Raw genomic sequence first — 26,469 nt, 5'->3', positions numbered from 1 at the left:
CTGCTGTGTTGCAGTGGGTTGGCACTGCTGTGGCGAGGTGGGTTGGCACTGCTGTGGCGCAGTGGGTTACCACTGCTGTGGTGTAGTGGGTTAGCACTGCTGTGGCACAGTGGGTTACCACTGCTGTGGTGTAGTGGGTTAGCACTGCTGTGGCACAGTGGGTTACCACTGCTGTGGCGCAGTGGGTTAGCTCTGCTGTGGCGCAGTGGGTTGGCACTGCTGTGGCACAGTAGGTTACTATTGCTGTGGCGCAGTGGGTTAGCTCTGCTGCGGCGCAGTGGGTTGGCACTGCTGTGGCGCAGTGGGTTAGCACTGCTGTGGCACAGTGGGTTACCACTGCTGTGGCGCAGTGGGTTAGCTCTGCTGTGGCGCAGTGGGTTGGCACTGCTGTGGCACAGTAGGTTACTATTGCTGTGGCGCAGTGGGTTAGCTCTGCTGCGGCGCAGTGGGTTAGCTCTGCTGCGGCGCAGTGGGTTGGCACTGCTGTGGCGCAGTGGGTTAGCACTGCTGTGGTGCAGTGCATTGGCATTGTTGTGGCGTAGTGGGTTAGCACTGCTGTGGCGCAGTGGGTTACCACTGCTGTGGCGTAGAGGGTTGGCACTGCTGAGGCGCAGTGGGTGAGCACTGCTGTCTCGCAGTGGGTTGGCACTGCTGTGGCGCAGGGTGTTAGCTCTGCTGTGGCGCAGTGGGTTAGCACTGCTGTGGCGCAGTGGGTTGGCACTGCTGTGGCGTAGTGGGTTGGCACTGCTGTGGCGCAGTGGGTTGGCACTGCTGTGGCGTAGTGGGTTAGCACTGCTGTGGCGTAGTGGGTTGGCTCTGCTGTGGCGCAGTGGGTTGGCACTGCTGTGGCACAGTGGGTTACCACTACTGTGGCGTAGTGGGTTAGCACTGCTGTGGCACAGTGGTTTACCACTGCTGTGGCGCAGTGGGTTAGCTCTGCTGTGGTGCAGTGGGTTGGCACTGCTGAGGCGCAGTGGGTTAGCTCTGCTACGGCGCAGTGGGTTAGCTCTGCTGCGGCGCAGTGGGTTAGCTCTGCTGTGGCGCAGTGGGTTGGCACTGCTGTGGTGCAGTGGGTTAGCTCTGCTGTGGCACAGTGGGTTAGCTCTGCTGTGGCGCAGTGGGTTGGCACTGCTGCGGCGCAGTGGGTTACTATTGCTGTGGCGCAGTGGGTTAGCTCTGCTGTGGCGCAGTGGGTTGGCACTGCTGCGGCGCAGTGGGTTACTATTGCTGTGGCGCAGTGGGTTAGCTCTGCTGTGGCGCAGTGGGTTGGCACTGCTGTGGCACAGTGGGTTACTATTGCTGTGGCGCAGTGGGTTAGCTCTGCTGCGGAGCAGTGGGTTAGCTCTGCTGCGGCGCAGTGGGTTGGCACTGCTGTGGCGCAGTGGGTTAACACTGCTGTGGTGCAGTGCATTGGCATTGTTGTGGCGTAGTGGGTTAGCACTGCTGTGGCGCAGTGGGTTAGCACTACTGTGGCGCAGTGGGTTAGCACTGCTGTGGCGTAGAGGGTTGGCACTGCTGAGGCGCAGTGGGTGAGCACTGCTGTCTCGCAGTGGGTTAGCACTGCTGTGGCGCAGGGTGTTAGCTCTGCTGTGGCGCAGTGGGTTAGCACTGCTGTGGCGCAGTGGGTTAGCACTGCTGTGGCGCAGTGGGTTAGCACTGCTGACTCACGGCGCCGAGATCCCGGGTTCCATCCCGGCTCTGGGTGACCGTCTGTGTGGAGTTTGCACGTTCTCCCTGTCTTGGCGTGGGTTTTGCCCCCACAGCCCAAAGATGTGCAGGGTACATAATTTTTAACATCATGCTTTCTATATTTGCGTAGCACAAGTGGATAGCACTGTCACTTCACAGCACCAGGATCCCAGGTTCGATTCCCCGCTGGGTCCCTGTCTGTGCGGAGTCTGTACGTTCTCCCCGTGTCTGCGTGGGTTTCCTCCCTACAGTCCAAAGATGTGCAGGTTAGGTGGATTGGTCATGATAAATTGCCCTGAGTTTCTAAAGAGATTAGGAGGGGTTATTGGGTTACGGGGATAGGGTGGAAGTGAGGGCTTAAGTGGGTCGGTGCAGACTCGATGGGTCGAATGGCCTCCTTCAGCACTGTATGTTCTATGTAGGTGGATTGGCCACGCTAAATTGCCCCTTAATTGGAAAAAATGAATTGGGTACTCTCAATTTATTTTTAAAATAAGCTGATTGGCACGCATGGTCTGGTCGCAAAAATGTTCTTTGGTATGGTGCTGGTTCACGGCGCCGAGGACCCAGGTTCGATCCCGGCCCCGGGTCACTGTCCATGTGGAGTTTGCACATTCTCCCCGTGTCTGCGTTCATCTCACCCCCACAACCCAAAAAGATGTGCAGGGTAGGTGGACTGGCCATGTTAAATTGTCCCCCAATAGGAAAAAATGAATTGGGTACGCTAAATTTATTTAAAAAAAATATTCGGTGGCATGATGCTTTGGGAAGAACCTTCGGAAACGTGTGCTCGAGACGTCGTGCGTCTTCATTTTTTCTTCAAGGGGTAATTTAGCGTGGCCAATCCACCTAACCTGTACATCTTTGGACTGTGGGAAGAAACCCACACAGACACGGGGAGAAACTGCAAACCTCACACACACAGTCACCCGAGGCCGGAATCGAACCCGGGTCCCTGGCGCTGTGAGGCAGGGTGCTCCGGTTTCCTCCCACAGTAGGAAGATGTGCATGTTAGGTGGATTGGCCATGCTAAATTGCCCCTTCGTGTCCAACGGTTAGGCGGGGTTATGGGGTTAGGGCAGGGGCTTAGGTATGGTGCTCTTTCAGAGGGTTGGTGTAGGCCCGGGGGCCGAATGGCCTCCTGCACTGTAGGGATTCTATGATTCTGAGCATCAGACTTTAGGAAGATTTACCAGAAATAATAGCCAAGACTTCAGCTTTATGGAGAGACTGGAGGAGGTGGGATGGTTTTCTCCATTTGGTAGAGGGAGGGGACTTTTAAAAAAAATGTTTTTATTCTCCATTTTCACATTTTCCTTCAAAATTTACACCTCACCCACAAACAGTGAACGGTAACAAATACAAAATCAATCCCCTTAACGATCCCATCCTCCCACCACCCCAAACAACGGCCCACCTGTCAAATATGCATCCAATAAAACAAACCCTCCCACGGTGGAAACAAATGAGAAAAAAAAAGGAGTCCGGGACCGCCCCTGGTCACCATTGACCTATAGAGTCCACCCCCCCCCCCCCCAACTCAACGCCATCCAACCTCTGAAAGAGTACCGCACATGATACCCAAGAGTTGTACACGCCCCCCCCGTCTCCAACTCCTCCCGTCCACTGCCTCTTGTAAAATTCCCCTCAACCTCGGTCCGTCCCCCCCCCAAACTTTCCACCCCGGCTAGACCACTCGGACCCTGTTCTGCCAGGCTCCGATGGCTGCAGCCCCTCCCCCACCTTACTCCCGTTCACTGGCTGGCTTAAACCGGCCAGCGTGGAGGCCCCCGCCCAGGTCCCTTTCCCACTTGCCCGGCTCTACGAAAGCCCAGAAATCCCCTTTTAGCACACAAACCCCGCATATCCACCTACACCCTAAAGAACCCTCATTTCAAGTGAAAGTCCCATCACTTCCCTTGTCCAAATATATACAACATTGGCTCCTTAAGCCCAAACACCCGCACGCAGTGAAACAAAAAAATAAGAAAATACAGTCAGTCTTGAGGTCACATCGGCACATGGCCATTTCTCAATTTCTCAGTTCTGCCACAGTCCTTCTGCCTTCACAAACTCCTCCGCTGCTTCCGCCGTTCCAAAATAAAAGTCCCTGAGCTTGTAAGTCACCCTCAACTTCGCTGGATATACAATGCCGCACTGCACCTTGCTAATGTACAGTGCCCTCTTCACCCGGTTGAAGGCAGCCCGCCTCCTCGCTAGCTCCACCATAAAGTCCTGGTATACACGTATACCAGCTCCAGCCCACTGCACCACCCGCTTCTGCTTGGCCCAGCTCGGGACCTTCTCCATCACACTACCTACGGAAGCATAGAGTCACTACCCTTGGCGGCTCACTCGCCATTGGTACAGGCCTCCGCGACTGATGAGCCCGATCCAGTTCTTATCGGGAGGGATCCTCCCCCTCCCCCAATAGTTTTGCCAGCATCGCGGCAAAATACTCAGTTGGCTTCGGTCCTTCAACTCCTTCGGGCAGCCCCACAATCCTCAAATTCTGTCGCCTGGATCTGTTTTCCAGGTCTTCCATTTTTCCTCGCAGATCCTTGTTAATGTCCATCACCTCCCGCATCTCTTTCCCCATCGAGGCAAGTTGATCACCGTGCTGCAATAATGTCTCCTCCACTTCCTTCAGCGCCTCCCCTTGCTCCCGCACCTCTGCCACTGCGCTCGCCACCGCCTTCGTCAACGGAAATCGCCTCCTCCACCAGCGCACTCAAAACCTCTCTCATCTCCTTCCTCATTGTCTCCATGTATTCTGTAAACTGCCTTTCGAATTCCGCAGCCATCACCGTAGTTATTTCTTCAGCCGTAAGCAATGCGGCCTCCCCTGGTGCTCCAGCCTCCATTTTCCTTGGTGACCCTGCAGTGACCTTTCCACTCCCCGGCGGACTTTCAGCTGTTTTCTTTACGGATGATTTTTTTGCTCACCCTCGACATTTTTCTTCACTGTGCCTTCACTGTTTCTTCCTGGTTTTGCTTAATGACCCGAAAATGCCGTTCCTGAACGGGGGCCCTCCATTGTGCGGCCGCCTCCTGCCCGCCATCACCGGACGTCCCGAGCGAGGAGAGTTGATAGACATTTTCTGCGTGGGTTTTGATGGAGTAGATAGGGAGAAACTGTTCCCAGTGGCAGGAGGGTCAGTCACCAGAGGAAACAGGTGTAAGGTAGCCCATTCGGTGCTGTGTTGCTGTGCCGGGCTGTAATTTACACATAGCAGCAGATCCCAGCAGTAGGAGCTGAGTGCCGTTACTCAGAAAGACGTGGTTGTTAATACTTCACTCTGGCTGTCATCACGTGTTGACACAAATTGCATAATCCTGTTTCATCACCAGCAGTTCAGTGTTAGCCAAAAAGCACGGTCAATAACTACTGAGACGCATCCTGCAAAATCCACTGCAGATAGAGGCTTAAAGAAACTGCAGTGGTTTCAAAGCAATCGTGAGGGCTGAAATATATTTCATAAATGCCCATGGCTGGCAAGAGCCTTTCAATGTCATAAACTGTTGTATAAATTGTATTCGGAGGAAAGCTTTGAAAATGTCTCTGTAACTATATTAAGGCCAGCGCCCAATCCATCTAATTATTGTTGGTGGGTGCAGGAAGTTTACCCAGTGATTTAAATCAAAAAGGGAGAAGTGCACAGCCGATTGAACTGAAGGCTGGAAAAGCAGCAGCCTTTTTCAGGAAGCTTAGCACAGTGGATAAGCAGGGGGAGACCTGAAGGAACAGGTTAACAGTCGTCATCCGAGAATTGCTTCGTGGAAAGCCTTTCGGTGACACAACAGGTCATCCAAAGAGAAAGGTCACGAAGTAAATCCCAGCTGGCGTGCCCAATTCTGGACGGATGCCTGGGCCTTGGCAAGGATGCAGAGGCGACTTGTCAGGATGGTAGCAAAGGTTTGGGGGGGGGGGGGGGGGCGAGCGGAGAGGCTGAAGAAATTGGGTGTGCTCTCATTAGAGCAGAGATGGGTGAGGGGAGATTTAACAGGCGTGTGGTTTTCATGGTTAGAGGAGGATAAACTAGTTCCACTGACAGGAGGGCCAGTATCACTTAGGTAGATTTAAGATAATTGGTGAAAGAACTGAGGGAGGGGCGATGGTTTCTTCTTAATGCAGTTATGATCGAGAATTGATTGTCTGAAAGTGTGGTGGAAGCAGATTTGTTGGAAACATTTATGAAAGGAATTGGATAGGTACTTGAAAAGCCCAAATCAAAATTGCAGAGCTGGTAGAGAAGAGCGAACGAGTGGAGTTAACAGGATAGTTCTTTTGAAGGGCTGACGTGGGCACAATGGCCTCCTGTGCTGTAAGATTTGGTGATTCTCTGAAGCGGGCATTTAGGAAGGAATCGTGACGGGGAGAAATTGATGTGATGACCCAGTGATGGGGAGTCTGCAACGGTAAGGGGTCTTCCAATTGTCAAAGAGGGAGAGAGAGAAAAGCCAGCTAGTGTTGAACCCACGTTCGCTGGTGTTAACTTTGCCGTTCAGTTCTGTTGCCCACCTCTGTTCAGTGGTTATAACAGCTATCTGTCCACGTTTCTGTCTTGAGGTAAATCGCACATGGCAATGGTCCAGAAGGTGAACAACGAGGGGGACGGTGACCCCTTCTACGCGGTGCTGGGTTTAGGAAACGTCATCGAAGAAATCATCAAGTCTGAGATCCTCGACGAGTCGGATAATTGTGAGTTGAAACAGCCGGGCGATTTGGAGGGAGGGTTTTTAAAATTAGTGATCGTTTCACTGAACCCATTCTTACCAGGACCACTCGGTGTTCACCGCACACAAGGGCAGGCCCTTCTGCCTGCCGAACCGGTCCACACGGACCTCTTCCATTCCCATTCCTTTCTCCCCAATGAGCTTATCTAGCTCCACCTTCAATAATACTGACTTCACCTGCTTATAGAAGCAGGAGGTGGCCATTCGGCCCTCCGAGTCTGATCTGCCATTCATTATGATCATGGCTGATCATCCAACTCAACAGCCGTGTCCACGGCGCTGTGAGGTAGCTGTGCTACCACTGCAACACCGTGACGTCTATCACTGAATACAATCTTAACTGACTCAATCTCTTATATATCAGTCCTGCCATCCCAGGAATCAGCCTGGTAAATCTTCGCTGCACTCCTTTTGAGCAAGAACATCCTTCCTCAGTAAAGGAGACCTAAACTGCACAATTTTCCAGGGGTGGCCTCAACAAGGCCCTGTATAATTGCAGCAACGCATCCCTGCTTCTATCCTCAAATCTTCTCCTTCTGAAGGCCAGCACACCATGTGCCTTCTTTACCGTCTGCTGCACCTGCATGCTTACCTTCAGCGACTGGTGTATGAGGACACCCAGGTCTTGTTGCACATTCTCCTCTCCTAATTTATGGCCATTCAGATAATAATCTGCTTTCTAATTTTTGCTCCTAAAGTGGATAACCTCGCATTTATCCAAATTAAACTGCATCTGCCATTCATTTGCCCACTTACTCAACTTGTCCAAATCACACTGAATGGTCTCTGCATCCTCCTCACAGTTCACACTCCATCCCAGCCTTGTGTCATCCGAAAATTTGGAGATATTACATTTTGTTCCCTCGTCCAAACCATTAATATATATTGTGAATAGCTGGGGTCCCAGCACTGATCCCTGACGTACCTCACTAGTCACTGCCTGCCAATTTGAAAAAGACCCGTTAATGCCTACTCTTTGTTTACTGTCTGCCAACAGTTGTCTATCCATGTCGTACACTAAAGCTAATCCCATGCGCTTTAAATTACGCGCCAATCTCTTTATGCGGGACTTTGTCGAAAGCCTTTTGAAAGTCTAAATATATCACATCCACTGGCTCCCCCTCATCAATTCTACTAGTTACGTCCTCAAAGAATTCCAGTTGATTTGTCAAGCATGATTTCCCCTTCATAAATCCATGCTGACTCTGTCCGACCCTGCCACTGTTCTCTAAGTGCTCTGCTACAAAATCTTTTATAATGGATTCTAGAATTTCCCCCACTATGACATCAGGCTTACTGGTCTATAATTCCCTGTTTTCTCTCCCGACCTCCCTTTTTAAGTAGCGGAGTTACATTCGCTACCCTCCAATCTGCAGGAACTGTCCCAGAGTCAATAGAATCCTGGAAGATGACCGCTAATGCATCCACTATTTCTCGATCAACTTCCTTAAGTGTACTGGGACATAGGCCTTGGGTATTTATTAGCCTTCAATCCCATCAATTTCCCCAACACCATTTCTCTACTAATATTGATCTCCTTCAGTTTCCCCACCTCTCACTAAACCCTGCGTTCCCCAACATTTCTGGTATCTTATTTGCATCATTATTTCTGAAGACCGGGGCAGCACGGTGGCGCAGTGGTTAGCACTGCTGCCTCACGGCGCCGAGGACCCGGGTTTGATCCCGGTCCTGTGTCAGTGTCTGTGTGGAGTTTGCACATTCTCCCCGTGTCTGCATGAGTCTCGCCCCCACAACTCAAACATGTGTAGGCTAGGTGGATTGACCATGCTAAATTGCCCCTTAATTGGAAAAAAGAATAATTGGGTACTCTAAATTTATAATTTTTAAAAAAAATTCTGAAGACAGAACAAAAGTATTTATTTAGTTGCGCAGCCATTTCTTTGTGTGTGTGTGTCCATTATAAAATCTCCTGTTTCTGACTAAGGGACCTACGTTTGTCCTGGCCATTTTCTTTTCTTTTCACGTACCTATAGAAATTTTTACAGTCCCGTCGTTTTTATGTGCCCTGCGAGCTTACTCTTGCAAGGGCGACATTGCCTCACAACGCCATGGATCCGGGTTCGATCCCGGCCCTGGGTCACTGTCCGTGTGGAGTTTGCATTCTCCCCGTGTCTGCGTGTGTCTCACCCCCACAACCCAAAAATGTGCAGGGTAGGTGGATTGGCCACGCTAAATTGCCTCGTAATTGGGGAGGGGGGGAAGAATTGGGTACTCCCAAAAAAACTTCGAAAAAGAATCTCAAGTCGCTCCCATTTTGGTTTTTACTTTTCTGTTCCTTCTGCAGCAGAGGTCAAGGTGAAAAAAAAACCCTGCTTCCATCAGCAACTCCATCGTGCTGAAGAAGGAAGACGTCTCGTTTTTTAAGGTGCCTGACATGGATGTAAAGGGCAAGATTTCACCTCAGTTGTTATAAGCCTCTCAGCGCTTCTTATCCAGAGGTAGGGAGATAGTTTCTGCTGGGGACCGGATGTGGGCAAAGGTGATGGGGGGCAGTGTTTGTGAACCCCGCCCATTCCCCCCCCCCCAAAAAAAAGGTGATAGGAGGCAGTGTCTGTGAGCCCCGCCCATTCTCACCCCCCCCCCCCCCCCCCCCCCCGCCTAAAAAATAAATACGCAACAACAACTGTTATTCCACAAAGCCCTGCTTTAAAGTCCTGAGTTTGAAGGATGCTGAGCAGCTGGATTGTCAGACTCTGGCTTTTAGTTTGGCAAAGGTGGGGTGGTCAATGTGGCGGTGAGGTTGGCGATTCAGTCGGATGCTACTGTCAGATTTAAGATTGAGAAAGCCCGCTCTGGCGTGTGTGGCCATCCAGATTTGGAGTGAGTGTGTGTATGTGTGAGTGTGTACTTATGTGTGTGTGTGTACATGTGTGCATACATGTGCGTGTACAGTCGTGTGTGTACGTACGTGTGTGTACGTACGTGTGTGTGACAGAAATCTTCCCACCAGTACGTACACACACACAGACGTACACACACACATGTACGTATGTACACACACAGGTACGTACGGACACACACACACACATGTACGTACGGACGGACACGCGCGCGCAGGTACGGACGGACACGCGCGCAGGTACGGACGGACACGCGCGCAGGTACGGACGGACACGCGCGCAGGTACGGACGGACACGCGCGCAGGTACGGACGGCCACGCGCGCAGGTACGGACGGCCACGCGCGCAGGTACGGACGGACACGCGCGCAGGTACGGACGGACACGCGCGCAGGTACGGAGCGGACACGCGCGCACACACACGTACGTACACACGCATGTACGTACACACACGTACGTACACACACGTACGTACACACACGTACGTACGTGTGTGTAAGTACGTGTGTGTAAGTACGTGCGTGTACGTACGTGCGTGTACGTACGTGCGTGTGTACGTACATGCGTGTGTACGTACATGCGTGTGTGCGCGCGTGTCCGTCCGTACCTGCGCGCACGTGTCCGTGCGTACGTACGTGTGTGTGTGTCCGTACGTACCTGTGTGTGTACATACGTACATGTGTGTGTGTACGTCTGTGTGTGTACACGTACTGGTGGGAAGATTTCTGTCACTGAAGGTGAATTAAGGACATCCCATAGAAGGTGTATCGCACAATATTAAAGGCTCACATGGTTCCATCCCCACTTGAATACAATTATACAGAGGCCTAGACTGAATAATGGCATTCAGTTATTGGTCACTCCTCCTGCACCCCGATGTGATTTCATATTAAAAGGCAAACATGACCGACAGTCTATTTACCATGGAAATCGTTTTGGTTCTTCTGTGGGGTTATAAAACCCCTCTGCTCCCAAGAATCTGTGACTCTGTTAGCCGCTGTGGAGTGCGCCAGTCGGCATACACTCGCGTATGTGAGCATGTTACCGTTGAAATTGCTGCTATAATGACCGCAGGTTGCCTTTGCAGAAGTTGAGCTGTTCAGCCCCTCGCGAGTCTCGGAGCGGGTTCTGCTCCATCTGCTCAAGCACCCGAGTGTCAGCCAGGAGGTGAAGTTTGATGAAAATGACAAGCTGGCTCCAGCGCACTACCTGTACCAGTGGAATCAGCCCGTTGACTACTTCATCCTGGTGCTGCAGGTGGGTTTAGTTCCGAGATCAATTTGGATGAGGAAATATTGAAAGAGGCTCGTGTGGAATATGAACACCAACACGGACTGTTTGGGCCGAATGGCCTGTTCCTGTGCGTACGCACATCCTATATAATCCCATGCAAATGGTGGAATGTGGCATTCAGAGTACGGAAATTGTCAGAAGGAACGTGAGTGGGTGTTCAGTTGCAGGCAATAAGGGCACCGGAAGTGCAGGGTTGGAGGAACCAAGGTTGTGAGGAGCAGGGAGAGATGGCTGGAGTTTGGGAAGCAGAGGATGCATCTGGGGGTCAGAAAGCACAATACAATCAGTCGGCGTATCGCAGTGAAGTGATCTGAATAACAGAAATGTCAGTGTTACCCATGGGGGCAGGTGGAGCTTGGGGCAGTGGGCAACAGAGGACGGCTGGCTGTGATGTTTCACATGCATGGCAGTCCCACTCCACCCCTCCTGCCAGTGAGCCAATCCTCATCATTGCTGTTTGTCGGGAGTTTCCTGTGTGTAAATTGGCTGCCTCATTTCCTACATTGCATGACATTTTTGTTTTAAGTGCCCAGTTGTAAACAACTTTGGGTCCCCTATGGTTGTGAATATAAGTATATAAATGCAAGTTATTTTGCGAGAAGGAATTTGAGGGCTCAAATACATTGCTTATCAGCTGTACCTCGGTGCATGGCTGCGTGTGGGACACTGGTGCTTCAGTGGTAGCGACCTGGAAACTTGATCTTTCAAGTTTCTGGAAACTTACTGGTCGACCCGGTAGCACAGTGGGTATCACTGTTACTTCACAGCTCCAGGGTCCCAGGTTCGATTCCCGGCTTGGGTCACTGTCTGTGCGGAGTCTGCACGTTCTCCCTGTGTTTGCATGGGTTTCCCCCGGGTGCTCCGGTTTCCTCTGTCAAGTCGCGAAAGACGTGCTGTTAGGTAATTTGGACATTCTGAATTCTCCCTCTGTGTACCCCCCCCCCCCCCCCCCCCCGCTGACTTTCAACAATCTCCCGCGAAGAAGTCGATGAATGGTTGCCACCATTAGGCGAACCCCAATACAGATCCCCTCAAGGCGAACTTGATTTTTTTTCCTTACCCAGAAAACTTGTCATGTCCGAAAGCCATAGTTCGGTCTTCGGGGGTTTTGAGTCCCTCCATGCCAGCAGTATTCGTCGCCGGGCTATCAGGGAAGCAAAGGCCAGAACATCTGCCTCTCTCTCTCCTCCTGGACTCTCAGGTCTTCCGAAACCCCGAAAATTGCCACCTCTGGACTCATCACCACCCTTGCTTTCAGTACCCGGGACATGACCCCTGCAAATCCCTCCCAGTACCCCCTAACAAAGATTATTATTATTGATCTTTGCTAATTAGCAATCTTGAACATTGTTTTTATATCTCTCTCGCTCTCTTTTTTGCCATTCCCATGTGCCCCCGTGCATCTAACTGTCTTGGCATGTTGCACTGTGTCACAAAGTGTTGACGCGTTGATTTCACGATGAAATACAAAAGGAGCATCTTGTGTTTTAACAGGGGCGCGTGGAGGTGGACATCAGCAAAGAGGGTCTGAAGTTTGAGAATGGAGCCTTCACCTACTACGGTGACCCTGCGCTGACTGTCCCATCCTCTGGTAGGACTGCACGCTCTGCTTATTTCTGGTTTTATTTCAATTCACGCCCCGTGTTGACTATATGTATGTTTTACCGACTTGTGCACAAAGGCTCAAGATGTGCTTCAGACTGTTTGCCCACATAGTTTACTTGCGAGAAGAGAAACTCATTTGATAAAAATAATTGGTAAAGGGCGGCACGGTGGTTAGCACTGCTGCCTCACGGCGCCGAGGACCTGGGTTCGACCCCGGGTCACTGCCCATGTGGAGTTTGCACATTCTCCCCGTGTCTGCGTGGGTTTCGCCCCCACAACCCAATGATGTGCAGGCTAAATTGTTCCTTAATTGGAAAGAATAATTGGGTACTCTAAATTTATTTTTAAATAATTCCACCGGGAATCCATCCAGCCCCAGTACTTACATCTTCCCTACTGCCGTCAGAATTTCCTCAATCCCTACTGTCTCCTCCAACCCTATTCTCGTCCTCCACTGTGGGACACTCCAGCCGCTCCAAAAGCTCCCCCATATCTGACTCATCCACCGGGGGCTGCGACCTATGCAATCTCTTATAAAACTTCTCAACTATCCTATTCATTTGCTCCGGTGCAACCACCAGCTACCTCCTCCCATCCCGGACCTGAACAGTCTCCCGGGAGGCCGCATGCTGGAAGAGCTATCCCGCTAGCAAGCCACTGGTCGTCTCTCCATATTCGTACACCACACCCTTTGCCCACCAAAAGGCCAAACTGCGTCTGCAGTTCCTTTCTACTGCCAATAGTTCCGGGGTGGGATCCTCCGCATACGTTCTGTCAACTCCCAGAATTTAGTCAACCAACCGTTGCCGCTCCTCTCTTGCCTCCTTATCCACCTGCGCCTTAAACAAAATGATCTCGCCCCTCACCACCGCCTTCAGCACCTCCCAAACCGACGGCGAGACCTCCCCATTTTTATTCCGCTTTCCTCATCCCCGGCAACAAAGACCTCCCCATAAAAAAGAAGCCAAATCCTTGAATAGATTTTTATGCACTGACACGAAAAAGGAATGCAAGAACCGCCCCGCCCTATCTCCTTCACAAACGGTGCCAACCCCCCCCCCAGCACCCCCCATTGAATGGCAGAACAGGCTCGAGGGGCTGAATGGCCTCTTCCTATTCTTGCGTGTCTGCGTGGGGCTTCCTCCGGGCGCTCTGGTTTCCTCCCTCAAGCCCCGAAAGACGTGCTGTTAGGTGAATCGGACATTCTGAATTCTCCCTCCGTGTACCCGAACAGGCGCCGGAATGTGGCGACGAGGGGATTTTCACAGTAACTTCATTGCAGCGTTAATGTAAGCCTACTTGTGACAATAAAGATTATAATTATTATTATTCCCGCTCCCCTGGGTCTGCTAGCCCCTTGGATCTGCATTGTTTCCAGCTCTTCACCATTTAGGACGTATCTCGTTCTCCAGGCATACTGACATCAACCTGCCGCCGTTTGCTGAACCTATTAATGTCTCTTAGTGTAATTGTCTGTTTCCGCCTACACTGTTGCCGATCTTTGGTACGTTTGGATATGTGGCTTTCCATCCCATCATCATCATTTAAAAAATAGCGTGAATAGTTGAGGAGCCAGCACCATTCCTTGTGGGTGTTAGTCCCACCGTGCCAGCTAGAGTAACAGTCTTCTCTCTCCTGCTGCTTATCCGATTTCCTCAGCAGGTCAATAATTTCCCAGTCAATTCAATTTGAGGGTCTGAATTAAGAGCTCAATATGAAAGCGTATTTATTACCCTTATAAGTGCGGCTCAGGGATTCATAATGAAAACACAAAGATGAGGATGGATAATTTGACTTTTAAAATGGAGTTGAATGACATCCATACATCTTTGATCCAATTACCTCCTGCCCGCTAATCCAAATGCACTTGGTCTAAACTCTCCATTGTGAGGCAGAAACGACTAGTACAATTGATTGCTGTAATCGTGACAGAACCTGCGTGATTTCTGAACTGTACAATTAGCCATCATTTAACTCTCATGTCCTCAGTTCAATCGCAAGTTGCTGCCATCAAGCGGAGTCGGTGTGACCTGTTCCCCGGGGACCTCTTGGAATCTGGCGAAGACACTAGCCTTTCCACGTACAGCCCTGACAACACTGTGCTAGCACTAAATGACCTCCAGGTTCTGAAGGTAAGGCCGCGGACGAGGAAGAGGAGACAGAGCGAGTGAGATAAAAGCGGACAATGTTGCACATGTACAACGAGGTTGGGTAGGGATGCTGGTGTGGGGGAGATGGGCGGTCAGTCCTCTTAAAAGGAGAAATACAGATCAGATTCCAGGTAAAACTTCCCGTCGGAACTCTTCTTTCTCATTCCGATACTGTGACCAGCTGGTTATAGAATTATAGCTGAAGCCTGTAACGGAGTTTGTGTTGTGAGCATCGGTCGGAATAAGTTGACGATCTTGCTGCCTCTGCCCATTATTGTTCACCGCTCTTCAAATAGGGCAATCACGGGTGCCACTGATTCCGGCTTTTAATGTGTGCTTTTTTTTTTGTTTGCCCCTCAGATCACTCGGCTTCAGTACTCAAATGCAATTATGGCCTCGAGAATACACCGCTTCACCGTCGCCAGATAACTTTGAACTCAAAGTGATGCCCAGGAGCCAGACGAAGTATCTGAAAGACCAAAACTCTTCCACAAGTGAGTGTTGTCTATTTAGTTGGTTTGGCTGGGTTAGAGGAGAGGTGAAATCTCAAAATGTCCAAACTGGCTTGATCAAGGTTAACGCCAAAGTCCTGAGCGAAGACTTGCTTCGAGCATCTGCAAGAAGAACCTCGCCAAAGGCAGACACGCCGTTTAAAATGACCGACTGCAGAATCAAGACATGACGTTGGAGACGAGGTAATAGGGGCTCTCAACTGTCTCGAGTGCTGAGAGACGGGTTGGAAGGTCAGTGAAGAATTGGGAATGGTTATGAGGGAGTCATCGGACTGAGAGGAGTTGTCAGTAGATTGAAATACTGTGCTTGTATTCAGAACTGGCGCAGGCCACATCTGGCCCATTAGTTTTCCACCCTTTCCGTATAAAATCATGGAGTTCATTATCAGTAATGCGAGGCAAGTCTGTACAATAATCGCCCAGTAAATAGGCAACCTGGATCCAGTAAGAGAGAGTTGCCCCTCCGCTCACATTCCTAGCTCTTAGGGAGTAATAACACAAGTGGGCAGCACGGTAGCACAGTGGTTAGCACTGTTGCTTCACAGCACCAGGGCTCGCAGGTTCGATCCCCGGCTTGGGTGACTGTCTGTGCGGAGTCTGTACGTTCTCCCCGTGTCTGCGTGGGTTTCCTCCGGGTGCTCCGGTTTCCTCCCACAAGTCCCAAAAGACGTGCTTGTTAGGTGAATCGGACATTCTGAATTCTCCCTCCGTGTACCCGAACGGCGCCGGAGCGGGTGCTTCTTACCAGAGCTCAGTATTGAAGGGGGGGGATTACTGTATATAATTTAACCTCCTTTTCTTGGATCTCATTGGAAACTGGTCAAATTTGCAGACAATGCCAAACTAGGAACAGCAGGGACCAGAGGAAGTGGCTTAGAACGTGCAGAACACTGAACAAAGTGTGTGGCTGGGCAGAATAGTGGCCGATAGATATTTGTAACACAGGTAAATCGTATATTGCAACAGAAATGTGCCAGGGAAAATGGACGACACAAATGTCCAAGAAGGTTGTGGAAGTAGCCACAGTGAAGATATACCAGCTTTGGCCGATGCGATACTAAATGTACAGAAGGAGAAATGAGCAAAGGTCAATAGACTGTTGAGCAACACAGCGGAGGCAGAATTAAAGTCAGAGCACCTTGCGGTGTTGGGATCTCACCGTAACTTGAGCATTGTATTAAGTTCAGCTACGTGGATAGTTTGGAGAAATCGGGAGTGTTCTCCAAGGAGAAGAGACGGTTGAGAGGGGATTTGATCGAGGTGTTCGGGACAGAGTCGATAGGGTGAGACTGTTCCTATTGGTGGAAAGAGCGAGAGCGCACAGATTGAAGGTGATTGGCAAAAGAAGCAATGGCGAAAGGAGCAAATACTTTTTTATACAGCGAGTGGTTAGGACCAGGCAAATGTACCGCCCGAGAGGGGTGGAGGCAGCTCAATCGAGAACTTCAAAAGAGAACTGAATCCCTATCTAGAGAGGACAGATTTGCAGGGCCTCGGGGGAAAGGCATCAGGTGATTCGCTCTTGCAGACACGACGGGCAGAATGGCCGCCTCCTGTGATTCTGCTCACCGAGGCCTGGGGAAGACAGTCAGGTGCCAGAGGCAGTGCAGAGACGGAGCAATGAGGCCGGAGCTGTCCTCAGGAGCAGGAGTTACGAGGAAAGACTGGAATTGATTGGGCTTCTCGGCCGGGGAACGAGGTGTCTGAGGTAGTCGTCGAGGACAATAACCAGATTATTGCAGGAATGGAAACGGCAACTCTGCTACGGTACTCCAAATCAAACCGCGAGAGAGAACAAGGGAAGGTCGTCAGAGGCTGATTTGGAACTGATAATCGGGAGCTTGTTCACACAGGGATGCATGTCTGGAAAGTACATCGAAATGGAGGCGAGCAAGTGGAAATGTTGATTCTACGTCAGGGAAATTTAGCACCTCTAGAAGGATGAGTTAAAGTAGAAGATAAATATACCACGTCACTTGTAACCATGTGACCCATTCATTGTGTCTTGCCCATTATAAGCTCCAGTTGTTGCAGAAACTGGCATTCCTTCATTGTCGTCTCGTTTCTTTCACCCAAGAGAAAACCCTGGCAAATCTCTACGGCCATTTGGATTTTGGAGAGAGAAATAGAAAGAAAGGAGGAACAAAAGAGAGATAATTGAATGCTATTCATCGTCTGATAACGGAGACCCTAGCTGCTTTTACCCACGGTGACACTCTGGACAATGAGACAAACGTGCATGCTTCAGATCTCACTCGGGGTATCTCAGGCGATGAATGGCAAACCTTATAAAGCACTTTCTTCTCTTTTTCTCATGTCCTCATCAGGTACCTGCAGAAGTAAACCGCAAACCAGCGAGGAAGACAGCCCGGAGAGGAACGCTGGCGTCTAGCAGAGAAGAGTGTCCGAGGGTGCCTTTCGTCTCTGCCTCCAAAGCCGCCCCACTTCAGTGAGCTGCGAATGTGATGTGCTAGTGCCCGGCTGGAACTCGGGCCAACGATTTGCTGGACAAACTGTAAATCCTTGCAGCGTGGGTTTGGGTAGGGTTGGAGAAACGGACATTCTAATTTTGGTCCACATTAAGCACTGGGAAAAGTAGTGGCGTATATAACACTAAGAAGACTAACCCTGACTAATTCCTCAGCTAGAACATGTTCTGTGATTTTTAGACTTTGAAGGGTTCTAATTGTTGTAATCTGTGGCAGACAAAAAGATTTATAATCCCGTTTCTCCCCGTGGCCTGTGGGTTCTAATGCAGTCACTTGAAGACGACAGAATGAAGACAAACGTTCAAGCAATATTGGATGTGAATATACTGCAGGTTTTGTCTCTTAACGCCACAACTAAGAGTAATTCCATTTATACTAAAACCCCGATTCGTAAATTATCCCCGGATTTCTTGTCATTAGCTTGACAACCTTTCGGTCCATTCCATAAGTTGGAAGTCGTGCATTTCTGCAGTGACTGTTAGCACCTCAGGACGTCCCAAAGTGCTTTACACTCAACTTCAAGTGTTTGAAGTTACACAGCGAGTAGCAACGGACGGCAGTGTGATAATGACTGGTCAATTTGTTTTAGTGATTGTGGGTTGGGTGACAAAACTGGGCAAGATCATCAGGGAGAACTCCCTGCTCTTCCTCGCAATAGTGCAGTGGGATTTCCTACACCCATCTGGGAAGACAGGCGGGGAGCTCAGTTTGACATCTCCCGCAGTACTTGCACAGGGGTGTCAGCCGAGATGTTGTAAGGCCTGTGGCTTCGCACCTGACGATATTTTAATAATGTGCCACTGAGCCATAATACTTGGAAGCACATGCATTTGATTCCCCAACTCTGAATCTTAGCAGTAGTTCTTACTTGGATAATATTGGGCTGAAGACAGTGTGTTCCACTTTGGCGCTCTCGGTCAGAATGATCTCGGAGACCAAGCACAATTCAGGTCCACACACCAACAGGAATTAGAGCCTTCAGGCAACCAGGGAGGAAATTCAACTGTCAAAAAAAGGCAGTAGGTTTTTTTCAACCTTTTGAGGTGTCACAACCCTCTGTGACCTTACTGACAACCAGAAAAGGTGTTTCGCGACTGACCGGTGCTCTCACAGCGATCTGAATCCCCCATTAATCGGCTTTGAAATTTGACATGCCGGCTGATGGTTGCTTGGTCGGACAGGGCTCGACTATTTCTGGGCGGGGCCGGGGCATTTCTTTGTTGAAGCTTTCCATCTTGCACTCATCAGAGCAATTTGGAAGAATACCAATGTCAGGGGGACTTTATACCGTATGGGAAGAGAGTGCTGATTGGTTGCCAAGTGGACTGTGATTGGTAGAGGCGTTGCGATGGAGATTGAACCAAGCATGCCTGATGAGTGTCAGATGAAAAGCTTTGACAAAAAGTGCATTTTGTTTCAGCAATTCTCCAATAATTAAGACGCAAGAGGGGGGGAAGGATCAGGAAAAGCTCTTTGGGTCTCAAGGTTCATCCCTTTCCTATTCCCTTGCAATCTGGTACCAGGGCTGCATCTTGTGTCTCCCTCATGCCTTTGAGTTCACTTCCTACCCACCCAGTGGGAAATATTCCAATGGAGGCCGCCAGATTCATTTGTTTCACCCAGGAGGGAGCTGAACGATTACTGCACACTGTCTCGTAACAAGGGTTCCTCAAAAATAAGTGCCATCTCTGTTGGAGAGAATGGCGCATGCTTTGGAAAATCGGTTAGTGACAATGACAAGGTCATTTTTTTTTTTTTTTTTTTTTTTTTTTTGAGGGATAAATCTTGACCAAGGAAACTCCCGACTCTTGAAAACTGCGTGCAATCTTCCATATCAACTTGAGAGGTGGCGACACCTCTAACAGTAGGAAACCTCCCCCAAGCCTAGTTGTGAAGAAGGCAATGGGGAAAGGATGCTTTGAGTCGAGATTGTTTATTGCAGAACATGCGTCTCCATGCTAACACTTTCACACCCACTGTTGGCTGACTCTTCATATACATCTGAGTATAAATGACTAACGCCTGATGGCCCCATTACTGTAAACCTCGAGCTGTTAACAGAACCTATTGCAAACTAACCCATTGAGGCGTTCCTTAAATCCTGCATTGGCCTAGATTATCAGACCCCCAAGTGTCTGTAGTGGGACATTTATCTAAATTGGGTTCACTATTTCCAGTATGCAGGGAGTACATGAGAGAGTGCTATTAAAGCAAGTATATTAATCGAACCGTGCATTTCTACCTCCGTGAGAAGGCCCTGAATTCTCTCTGCTCTCTTGGGAGTCGTGGACCCGACTTTGCACCGCCGCATGCTACAGCGAATGTGATCCATCGCCGCAGGGAGAAACTGTTTTGCGGTGAAAGATCTGGCCGTGCTGTAGTATAGAGCTTACGGCACCGACTGCGCAGCAAGAGATCGCGGTGTTTTGAGTCGGACCAGGGCGCGGCGAGAATTTGAACTCAATAAGTCTGGCGCTCCAGGATGAGCCGTGGATTCTCCACGTTACCGTTGACTATCCAAGCGGTGGTTCTCATCCCTCCTTCCCAACCAGATTCCAGAGTCATAGAGGTCTACAGCACAGAAGAGGCCCATAGTGTCCACGCCGGTCAAAATCGACCATCTCAGTATTCTGATCCCACTTTCCAGCACTTGCCTTGTTTCTCAACACCCTCCGAAGCGGTTTCAGCACCTTGACCCAAAGAAAGCCCAATGCTGCGTGGAGTTTGAGGTTAGACGCAGCCATTCGGGTTATTTCCTGCATCCTGAACGGAATTTTCAAACCAAATAGGGCCGGCAGATGGGCTTAGACTTCACCGCGTTGTTCGGGTGTAATATTTGCTGCGCAGAATGATCCCGCCTCTGATTTCCAAAGAGCTTTTAGACCCCCTCCCCTCACTCCCACCCCCGTCATTGAATGGTTCAACAGAAAAGGAAACCCAGCATTAAATAAGAGCTCCAGTTTAATTGAGGCTTTGGTGTACTGCTACTGCATTCCAGAAAGGAACCCATATGATTGAAGAGCCAGGGGGTGGTGGAGGGAAAGAAGAGGGTGAATTCAGTTATCCTGCAAAAGACATGGGTGAGGGATCGAGCTACAGCACTAACGCTGATCCTCTTGGCTCTTATGCCTATCAAGTGAGGGTCTTCACTGGAGAAGGTCTGAATTCACCTCGTTCTTTCTGTGTTTCCAGGGGGCAATTGTCAAGTGTCCCTGCATCTCTTGTGGAGCCCACTCAGCAAGTGGGGATGGGAGGTATTGTTGAAAGTTGTTTTCGACTAAAAGCCCTCACAAGGAAACCAAAAGGGAGAGCTGCAACTTTCCGATTAGATAGTCACTTGCTGTCTGGTTGGCTTTGCTGAGTTTGTGCTACCGTTTAGGTATATTCACTATGCAAGCAGTGTGCTACAACAAGTCTTGCTTGAAGCATTGCCTCTCACGACTGCTGGCGAGGCTGGTGTCTTCAGTGAAAGGTTTCACTGCCTAGGTAAGGCTACCTCTGAAACAACTGCCTTCCAGTATTTCTGTTTGAAGGCTGGTATCGTATCCTGCCGTCCACCGTGAGCTTCTGACACGCAAGCCCCCCACCCCCTCCCAATGGTTGAATCTCACCTTATGGCTACCTGGGTGAGGTGGGAGAAACTATTCCCAGCAGTAGTCAGAAGAGCTGGAAACCAACTGAACTGGAAAGACAAAGTGCAGATGACCGTGACTAACGATTTAAAACTGGACCAGAATGTGACGAGGTACTTACAGTCAGATTTCCTTTCTCCCTTTCTTTCTCTTGTTTCAGTCTTCTCTCTCGCGCGCTCTCTCTCTCTGTCACACTCGCTCAAACCCTCTCTCACACTCAACCTCACACATTCTCTCTCCACACACACATTCTCACACACCTACTCTCACACATTCTCACACACTCAGATTCTTTCTCTCTCACACTCACAGCCACACACTCTCACTCACTCACACTCTCTCTCCCTCTCATGCTCTCTCACACTCTTTCACTCTCACATTCTCTCTCACACACTTTCTCTCTCACACACTCTCACTCACTCACACTCTCTCCCTCTCATGCTCTCACATTCTTTCACTCACATTCACACACTTTCTCTCTCACACACTTTCTCACACTTTCTCTCACACTTTCTCACACACTTTCTCTCACACATTCTCTCATTCTCACAAACACTCCCTCTCATACACTCACTCACACTCTCTCCCTCTCATGCTCTCTCACACTCTTTCACTCACATACTCTCACACACACTTTCTCTCTCACACACACTCACTCACTCACACTCTCCCTCTCATGCTCTCACATTCTTTCACTCACATTCTCTCACACACACTTTCTCTCTCACACACTTTCTCACACTTTCTCTCTCACACACTTTCTCTCTCACACTTTCTCTCACACATTCTCATTCTCACAAACACTCCCTCTCATACACTCACTCACACTCTCTCCCTCTCATGCTCTCTCACACTCTTTCACTCACATTCTCTCACACACACTTTCTCTCTCACTCTCACTCACTCTCTCCCTCTCATGCTCTCTCACATTCTTTCACTCACATTCTCTCACACACACTTTCTCTCACACACACTTTCTCTCTCACACACTTTCTCTCTCACACTTTCTCTCTCTCACACTTTCTCTCTCACACACTTTCTCTCTCACACACTTTCTCACACATTCTCTCTCTCATTCTCACAAACACTCCCTCTCATACACTCACACTCTCTCACAATCTGTCTCTCACACACTTTCTCGCTCACTCACACACACACACACTCTCCCTCTCTCTTGTCCTGTCTTTTCCTCTGTGAGGTTTCAGCTGCCTGCATTAAACACACTGTCCAACGTGATGTACTTCTTAAAACATGTCTGGAGTGATTTTGAAAATTCTGTCGATTTACCGATGATTGTCGGGGGGAAATGGATGTGCCAAATGATTTCTACCACAATCGAATGCTATATTTATTATAAACACTTGGTTGTGTTCCAGTTTCTCCACTAGAGCTTCTGAATCAAGAAGCAAGCATCAGGTTTCAGATGATTGATTTAGAGGATTACTTTGTGCACTCGTGTTTTATATTTCAAAAATTTACATTAAATTGTGTAACATCTGGTACATATTTTTAATCACATTCCAGGTAAATATTTTTTAAGCATTGCAATGAAAAGGTACCTGTCATTTGTATGTACATTTATATTGTAATATTACAGATATATATTTAAAAGAGAAAATAGGTCTGTCTTGTGTTGTATTGTACTGATGAGCATTAGATTGCACGGTCAATTTAACGAATAAAAGAAAAACTCTGAATAGAGGTGCATTATATTCTGCGAAGGGAGCAACTTGGAGCCTGAACTCGCGTCCCTCAAAGGCTGTATGATTTGAAGTACAGCTTCTCCTCTCCCTCTCCTCCCCCCCCCCCCCCCCCCGCCCTCTCTCTCTCTCTCTCTGAAGGACTTGAATTGTAGAGCCTTTGTTTTATGTCTTCTGCGTTTAGCAGGTTTTCTTTGAGTTCTTAAGAAGGTTACGAAATACTGAATGGGCCCACGAGCGGTATGTTATTTTTCTTTAATTGTCTTTGCCCAATTCTTTCCTTCTTTTTATTTTTCCAATTAAGGGGCAATTTAGCGCGACCAATCCACCTACCCTGCACATCTTTGGGGTTGTGGGGGTGATACCCACGCAGACATGGAGAAAACGTGCAAACTCCACACGGACAGTGACCCGGGGCCGGGATCGAACCCGAGTCCTCGGTGCCCTGAGAATCTTCCCCCTTCTAAAGCTTCTTTTTGCAGGTACCGTCTTGCGAGTACCATAAGACCATTAGACATAGGAGCAGAATTAGGCCACTCGGCCCATCGAGTCTGCTCCGCCATTCAATCATGGCTGATATTTTTCTCATCCCCATTCTCCTGCCTTCTCCCCATATACCCCTGATCCCCTTATTAATCAAAATCCTTCTCTCAATAACCCAGGATATGTCACACCTGGAATTAGTGACTTGTTAACCCCGAGTGATTCCCAACCTATCTGTTTTTACCCGAGCGAATATCACTGCGACATCTTAAAAACAAGAGAAAGGTCTTTCCTAGCCACCGGATATCCCAAAGCCCTTTTCATAAATGTGGCAGTCAATTTGCACACAGCGGCCTCCCTAATACAGCAACGTGATAATGACCAGATAATCTGCTGATTTGTGGCGTTTGAAGGATAAACGTTGCCAGGGCGCCGTTAAGAAATCCCCTGCTCCTCTTGGAAATAATCATAGAATCCCTACAGTGCAGAAGGAGGCCATTCGGCCCATCGAGTCTGCACCAACCCTCTGAAAGAGCACCGTGCCTAGGCCCATGCCCCCACCCTATCCCTGTATCCTAACCTGGACACAAAGTAGCAATTTAATATGGTCAATCCATCTAACCTGCACGTTAGCACAGTGGTTAGCGCTATTGCTTCACAGTGCCAGGGTCCCAGGTTTGATTCCCGGCTTGGGTCATTGTCTGTGCGGAGTCTGCACGTTCTCCCCGTGTCTGCGTGGGTTTCCTCCGGGTGCTCCGGTTTCGTCCCACAAGTCCCGAAAGACGTGCTTGTTAGGTGAATTGGACATTCTGAAATCTCCCTCTGTACCCGAACAGGCGCTGGAGTAGGGCGACTGGGGAATTTTCGCAGTAACTTCATTGCAGCGTTGATGTACTTGTGACACAAATAAAGATTATTATTACATCTTTGGACACTAGGGGGCAATTAAGCCTTGCAAATCCACCTAACCTGTATATCTTTGGACTGCGGGAGGAAACCGGAGCACCCGGAGGAAACCACGCAGACACGGGGAGAACGTGCAGACTCCGCTCAGATAGTGACCCAAGCCGGGAATCAAACGCGGGTCCCTGGTGCTGTGAGGCAGCTGTGCTAACCACTGTGCCCTCCATGGAATATTTTCCATCTATCCAGGCGAGGAAGGTGGAGTCTTGGTTCGCATCAGAAAGTACTCCCTCACTGGGGTACCAGCCTGTAGTCTGTACTGCCTTCAGAAATGCCCAGCCAAGGACATTGGCACTTGATCAATTTGACTTCTGCTCAACAGCCGGCGTTGTCGCTAGTGCAGAGTGAGTCACCGGCAAGTTATTGAGCTGACCTCTCTGCGATTACAAAAACATTTTTCCTTCCAGCAGATGGGGATTCAACGTCTTTGTGCTGTTCCCAAGCATTCTGCTCTTGCAACATTTCAGGATCTATCACATTGCCGTGCAGACTGTCTTCAGTGAAAAAATAAACAACTTCAGGGTCCCAGGGTACTATCACGAAATGTTGTGCGGAGCCAACACTTGTTAAGACTGTGCCCACAGGATGCTTGTCTGTGGTAATCTGATGTGTGTCATTGGTGAGAGATTTGTTTGAAAAGATGGGACGTTAGAGTATAAACAATTGTCTCATACATTCACATATCAACTATTCCACAGCAATGATGATCATTCAAAAGGGCAGTGCTGTTGTAAATCTCATTGTTTGGCAATTATTTGACACACACACGACATCGATCTTCACAGTTACGTCTTTATGAGGACCTGGCTTTAGTTTTCATTTGTAAACCTGGCTGGAGCCTGCGGTTGATTGAATCGCTGTCTACATGGCATTCCCCCTCTTCCGATGGCGTCGCGGTTTTATGAGGGAGACTGGAAAGCTGCAATAAAAGTGGGAATACTTTCATGGGCCGAAGGCGTCGCTGACAAAGGCCAGCGTTCGCTCACCGCCCCTCGTTGCCCTTGCGAAGGCACTTTGGGCCGCACTCCGCCTTGAATCGCTGTCATGCAGAGTAAGTACGCCTGTGGTGCTGGCGGGGAGGGAGTTCCAGGATTATAATCCAGCAACGGTGAAGGAACGGCAGTACGGTTCAAAGGCAAGATAGTGTGTGGCTTGGATGGAAGTTACAGTGCAGAAGGAGGCCATTTGGCCCATCGAGTGTGCCGGCTCTTGGAAAGAGCACCCCACTTAAGCCTCCACCCTAATACCGTAACCCCACCTAACCTAAGGGTAATTTATCATGGCCAGTCCACCTAACCTGCACGTCTTTGGTCTGTGGGAGGAAACCGGAGCACCCGGAGGAAACCCACGCAGACACGGGGAGAAAGTCCAGACTCCGCACAGACAGTGACCCAAGCCGGAATCGAACCTGGGACCCTGAAGCTGTGAAGCAACTGTGTTAACCACTGTGCTAACATGCCGTCCGTGAGGGGCAAAAGCACAAAAGGATGAGTGAAAAGAGGGACTAATAGCTTGGGAATGACTTTAACATGGGCGTTCTGTTCACGGATACAAGGGGACGAATGTTGAGAGTGTGTCATGACTACATTGGCATCTCCAAACTGTCCAACGATTAAATTGTAATCCTCATAATTACCTAGTGACTCGGGTGCATAGAGGGACAATTGACACTCGTATCGTTGTGACAATTGCAGGAGGTGGGGCGGGAAGGAGAGACGTGCCGACCCGTATTTACACAGCATTGCTCTGCATTGTTCCCCTAATTGGAGTGAGTGTGGCAGGATTAGTGACAGATAAGGATTTCAAAGCTTGCTTTCATTAAAGGCAGCGAGATTAGATAAAACGCTCATTTTCTCAGTTGCCAGAAGTGAGGATAATCTCTTGCAAGCAAATTAATTAATTTGGATGCAAATGCACAACTAAAGCGGACATGTCTAAAACTTAAGCCCCAAGATAGGAGAGACAAAGCATTTCCCTCCAGCTGAACAAGCAGTTACAATGAATTTACCTCACACACTACAGAGAAAGAAACAATTGGATAGTATCTTTTGGGGCGTTGGATAGAGAGTTAGAGGGATCGCTGCAAGTGTAGAAGTAAATAACTTGCATTCATACAGCACCTTTCATTTCAAAGTGTTTTGCAGGCAATATATTTGGAATATGTCAATGCTGCAAAGCCTCAGGCCTCCCACGCCTCAAGTGAGCTAAATAACCAGATAATAGGTTTAGCTGCTGTTGATTGATTGATAAATATTGACCAGGGCACCGGGGACAACTCCCTTGCTTCGTCCCTGAATAGTGCCAGGAAATCTTTTGAGAATCCACTTTGGTTTAAAGATGGTACCTCCGCTACTGC

General features: G+C 49.3%; 1 protein-coding gene across 1 annotated transcript in view; it reads left to right on the top strand.

Moving 5' to 3' along the window:
* LOC140396979 (bone morphogenetic protein 1-like) overlaps positions 1 to 26,469 on the top strand; it is a 409,856-nt gene that overhangs the window by 52,563 nt on the left and 330,824 nt on the right. Inside the window, 5 exon segments of the mRNA XM_072485982.1 lie at positions 10,374 to 10,543; positions 12,074 to 12,170; positions 14,174 to 14,316; positions 14,695 to 14,745; positions 14,747 to 14,828. Of these exon segments, the coding sequence (XP_072342083.1) occupies positions 10,374 to 10,543; positions 12,074 to 12,170; positions 14,174 to 14,316; positions 14,695 to 14,745; positions 14,747 to 14,828 (543 nt within the window).

Source organism: Scyliorhinus torazame, chromosome 20 (assembly GCF_047496885.1).
Source record: "Scyliorhinus torazame isolate Kashiwa2021f chromosome 20, sScyTor2.1, whole genome shotgun sequence".
NCBI lineage: Eukaryota > Metazoa > Chordata > Chondrichthyes > Carcharhiniformes > Scyliorhinidae > Scyliorhinus > Scyliorhinus torazame.
This window is presented reverse-complemented; position numbering and strand designations above follow the sequence as displayed.